The sequence below is a fragment of the Panicum virgatum genome, chromosome 5N, assembly GCF_016808335.1.
Source record: "Panicum virgatum strain AP13 chromosome 5N, P.virgatum_v5, whole genome shotgun sequence".
Lineage (NCBI taxonomy): Eukaryota > Viridiplantae > Streptophyta > Magnoliopsida > Poales > Poaceae > Panicum > Panicum virgatum.
The window spans coordinates 38,011,821-38,016,343 of NC_053149.1; the positions used below are offsets into that span (position 1 = coordinate 38,011,821).

Below are 4,523 nucleotides of genomic sequence, written 5' to 3' on the forward strand. Positions count from 1 at the left end.
TTCTTCAATTGTTGCACTTGATATTGTTTCAGTGTTACTTTTATACTGGTGCTACGTACTTGTTACGGCTCTACAGCCTTTCTGTAGTTTCATGATATATTTCCTAGGTGTTGCTATTTCCTTTATCTTGTTGAGAGTTCCAGAAGTAATATTATGGCGAAATGATGATGTCATTACATGAACCATTGTTGATCATGAATTTCAGCTAAATTCTACGAACGAAAATGAGCCTTACAAACAAATACAGACTTGCGATCTCATGCTGCTCTTACAGAAACCAGGCAAGTTGGTGAGATGTCTTGTTGAAATTTCCCATGTTCACCTTACATTATATACCAACCTTTATACTACTGCTATACAATGACAATATTTATATTGAGGACATATACATATACCACTTTGTCTGAAAACACTGCTGCTGGAGTATGCAGAGATAGTGTTGCCACCTAATCTGGTAGTAAAGGCTCAGTAGTCATCGAAATAACTGGGCAGCGGCTCATCTTTTCTGGATTTGCGCCTGCTGAGGATGGACTTGAGGAACTTCCTGCCCTTCTTTGGGGTATGCTCACCATCCATAGTGTCTTTGCTCCTGCCAACTTGTGACCTCAGTGGTGCCAATTTCTTGGGCTGCGAGGTTGTCTGCATTTTCAGTAACAAGAGATGAAAATGCATGTGTTGTGTACATCATTTCTTGGAAGACTGCGTTTCAAACACGTGTAATTACCTGAACCCTGACACTTGACGTCTTGAGCAAGGATGCCTTCTTTGAGACTGATCCGGACCTTGTCAATGGAGTTGCTGAAGGTATTGGCGAATCTGATCGCCTATCTGCTTTCCGTAAGCACATTGAGCACCAAACATGAGTCAATTCATCATCATATAAAACTGTATGAGCAGACCAGGATCCATTTTGTCCTGGAACTGGCTGCTCATTACTCATAAACGAAAAAAAAAATCTGGGTTGCTGGAATGAGCTGCTCAAGTATTGATTGCTGTACCTCTGTTGGTGGGTATAGCAGTCTCAGATGGTGTCACGGAATGCGAACGCTGTGCTGGTGATGCTGAACGTGCACGCTGTGAAGGTGCACGGGCAATTGATCGCAACTTGCTGCGAACATTAGAAATTTCAGTTTGTCAATCTAGCTGCGAACAGAGAGGCAAGGCGAAAAGGTTTCCATGCTTTTGTTTGTACATCAGGGACTTACCTGAATGATGGCTGCTTCTCTTTGGCTTTTGGTTGGGCCGCTGATGCAACACATTTCAGGTCAGTACGAAGTTAACACGTATGGCCTTTGTACACTGGTTAATTGAAACGATGGATAATTGCAAGATATGAAGAGTCCATTCTTACCACTGAATACTTGGTGCATCTGCGCAGTCCTGTTTGTGACCTTGTTCATCTCCCTGAAGTTGGGCACGGCACTGGGCATTGACTGGTTTCCAGCTGAAATTTGCGAAATGGAATTGAAGCACCTCACCAAAATAAATTATAAATCATCTCTTGCTTTCAGAGTGTGCTGAAAAGTGAGGATTCCTATATTTTTTTTACCTGGCAAGATGTATCTCTTGTGATAGTTAGGGGCAGTGATCACCAAGGATTGCTGTGAAAGGCCTTCTCTGTCCATGCAGGCTTGGCTAACTTGAGTTCTCTGAAACCAACCACTTTATTAAAACCAATTCAGAGAGAGAGAGATAGATGATGGGACTAATACAGGTTCCGGGATGAGTTGCTTTTAAAACCTGCTGGATGCAAGAAACCCGGAGATTGGCGTCGGCGACCTCACCGAACCTTTGGTCGATGAGGCTGGAGACCTTGAATGACATGGAGCCGAGGTGGTCAACGGTGTTGACAAGGGCCTTCACGGCGTATTCCTTGAGGTTGCTCATCACCCTATGTATCCAGATTATCAGCAAATTCAGAGCAGTATAAGCCTCAACGAGTCAAAAAGGTTAAGTGGAAGTGTATTCTGGTTGGAGTTTTGCTTGGTGATCTCGTGTAGGAAATGGAAGGGATGGAGCATGGGTTTAGCACATACGCCTGCTTCCCCTCTTCCTGCATGTAGGCAAGTTCGAAGTACTCGGCGGCGGAGTAGAGTTGTGACCTCAGAGTCTTGAGATCCTGCAATTAGAGACAGCAATGAGTGGTGTTAATAATGATCTGTTTGATCAACCAAAATGCGAGCAAGATATATAGTTGTTGTTATTTTTTTTTTTTTGTTTGAGGCAATCAAGATATACAGTTGTTGGATTGGCTAGTAGGAACACAAGAAGAAGAAGGGGTTGAAGAAGAATGCAGGAACACGAATCTGGAGGAAGGGTGAGCTGACCTCGATTGTGTCGGAGAAGACGAGGGTCTCTTGCATCTGCACCTCCTCCAGCGTGCTGCTCATCCCCGCAATGCCGGCGCCTCTGCTCCCAAAGGAACCCACGGCCTCCACCATTCTTGCCAACTTAAACGAGCTCCTCTGTTTTGGTTTTGCCTGTATTCCTGGTTCCCTCTTTGATCCCAGACCAGAGCCAAATTGAGGTAAGAGGTGCTGAACAAGAACGCGAAGAATGTTTCGATGATTGTGACGAAGTAGGGGAGAGGCAATGATGGGGAGGAACTCAACGTCGCGCTGGGAAGAAGACCATGCGTTGTTGCCTTGTTGGGGGGAAGAAGAAGGCAAGCATGTCATGAGCACGACGGATATTTAACAAGCAAAGTAGTTGTGGACTTGTGGTGATGCCCCGGCAGCGGCCGGAACAGCCCTATATAATAATGCAATTCAAGGCAAAGCCAATGTGACAAGCGACGACTGCTTCTGCTACTATTTTTTTTTACCGGGTGGTCACACTGGTGAGTGAACGAGCGGCAAACATGGTAAATCGGATGGTCCTGACTCCTTGAGTACACTGTTAGTCAGTCCACACTTTATGGTGGCAATCACTTCCAGTGTACTATCATCGGCTAATCAGGTCCTGATCAAAGTGACCCCTACATCAACTGCCATGAACAGTCTGCAGCAGGGTGAAGTGAATTTGGTAGGGACGACATCCACAGGGACCGGTTTACCTCGGTGCTCTTCAGTTGGTTAAGCAGTCAAGATGGATGGGCCTAGCTCACTCACACCGACTGTGGTGCAGGTGATGAAAAGCTCCAAAGGATGAGATTTCGTTGGGATGCTGAACTGAACTCTTCTTTCTCACCTTTCTTCTCTTTCTATCCCTGTGCTGCTGTGCATCAGTGCATGGCCATCATTTCTGCCCCATGCATATGGGGCCCTCCTCATGAGTTTTCTCTAATTTTTTGGAAAAAAATCCCCAACATCCTTATGAGACATCAACACCTCGTTTCCATCACAAGCACGCAATCAATATGTTTTTCTAAAAGAATTAGTATTTCTTTTTTCTTATCAGCAAATGACACTGTTATCTTGTACATCCCTTTTTCCTTTGAAACGTACAAATAAATTCTTGGCTACAATTTTTATCAACAAGATCCAAAGAAAGTGCTCGTCCGTACAATTTAGGAAAGAGTTGTACAAAAACAAACCTTGGGAACAATGCATCATCACGCATGGGATTTACCAAATGTCTCTGATGTTTGGGACATGATTACCTTTAAGCAAAGTGAAAAGCCCTGACTCGTCCTCTCACTCCCATCCCATCCCACCCCATGCCACAAGGTTTATTTACCGATCGAGATTTCCCCTTGTTTGTTCCTGTTCTTTTTTTTTTGGTCCTTTTTCTTTCCTCTGTTTCAGATGATGGATGCCTGCTGCAATCTGGATCATGTGTGTCCGTGATGGGTGTACGCGGATCTGCCAATAAATTCAACGGGGAACTGGCGCACTTCGCGCCGGATCAGGGTGCTGGATGGACGGATAGATTGAGAGGTCCGTGTGGTGACAGTCCGGCGCTTCCTTTTGATGGGTTCGTCAGGTGCCAAAGTCCTAGCCTCCTAGCTAATTGGCTGTGTAGCTGCCACTTTTGATGTGTGTCGTTAGCTATTAGTCGCCCCACGATGCCTCTAGCTAGCTTCGGTCATGTCTGACTGCTAGAGAAAGCATTTGTATCGGACCGGAATTGGTTAGTACCGAAAGTGGTTAGTATCGGTTCCGCATCTAGTTGGTACTAAATACGGCTGCATTTAGTACTGGTTGGGATAACTGGTACTAAAACTGTCTAGTATGTTCACCTCGACAGGTACTAAATGCAGGACTAGTACTAAACTGCTTGCCACACACGAGGATTTGGCCCGTACTAAATTCTTCTTTTGTATTTTTAGTTCACTTATATTTCTATTCTTTTTCTTTTAATTTTTATTTGATTCATATTCGTATTCATATTCGTATCTAGCATTCATATTTATATCTAGATAAGCAAAGAATATATATATAATTTATACCCCTAAAATATTACATTTACTTTAGGTAATAATGCACTTGGGATCAAAAATTACAAATAGCCATCCACAAAAGTTGTTTTTAGTATTTTAAATATTACGAGTCTTCATTGTCTTCCCTATCTGAATCAAGGTG

The 4,523-nt window shown here is 43.8% G+C and overlaps 1 protein-coding gene across 2 annotated transcripts; it reads right to left on the minus strand.

The window, feature by feature from the left end:
- Positions 1-268: 268 nt before the first annotated feature.
- LOC120673178 (putative protein ABIL2) lies at positions 269-2,732 on the minus strand. Of its 2 annotated transcripts, none has more exons than XM_039953906.1 (9): positions 2,328-2,732; positions 2,037-2,119; positions 1,741-1,891; positions 1,550-1,649; positions 1,352-1,444; positions 1,206-1,245; positions 999-1,108; positions 725-828; positions 269-627 (listed from the first exon to the last, which is right to left on the minus strand). In XM_039953906.1, the coding sequence occupies exons 1-9, from the start codon at positions 2,676-2,678 to the stop codon at positions 466-468; spliced, it is 1,194 nt and encodes a 397-aa protein (XP_039809840.1). In that variant the 5' UTR covers positions 2,679-2,732; the 3' UTR covers positions 269-465. The 2 variants fall into 2 exon arrangements, with proteins under 2 accessions (XP_039809840.1, XP_039809839.1); XM_039953905.1 differs by having other exon boundaries at positions 269-639; positions 2,328-2,731.
- Positions 2,733-4,523: the final 1,791 nt, after the last annotated feature.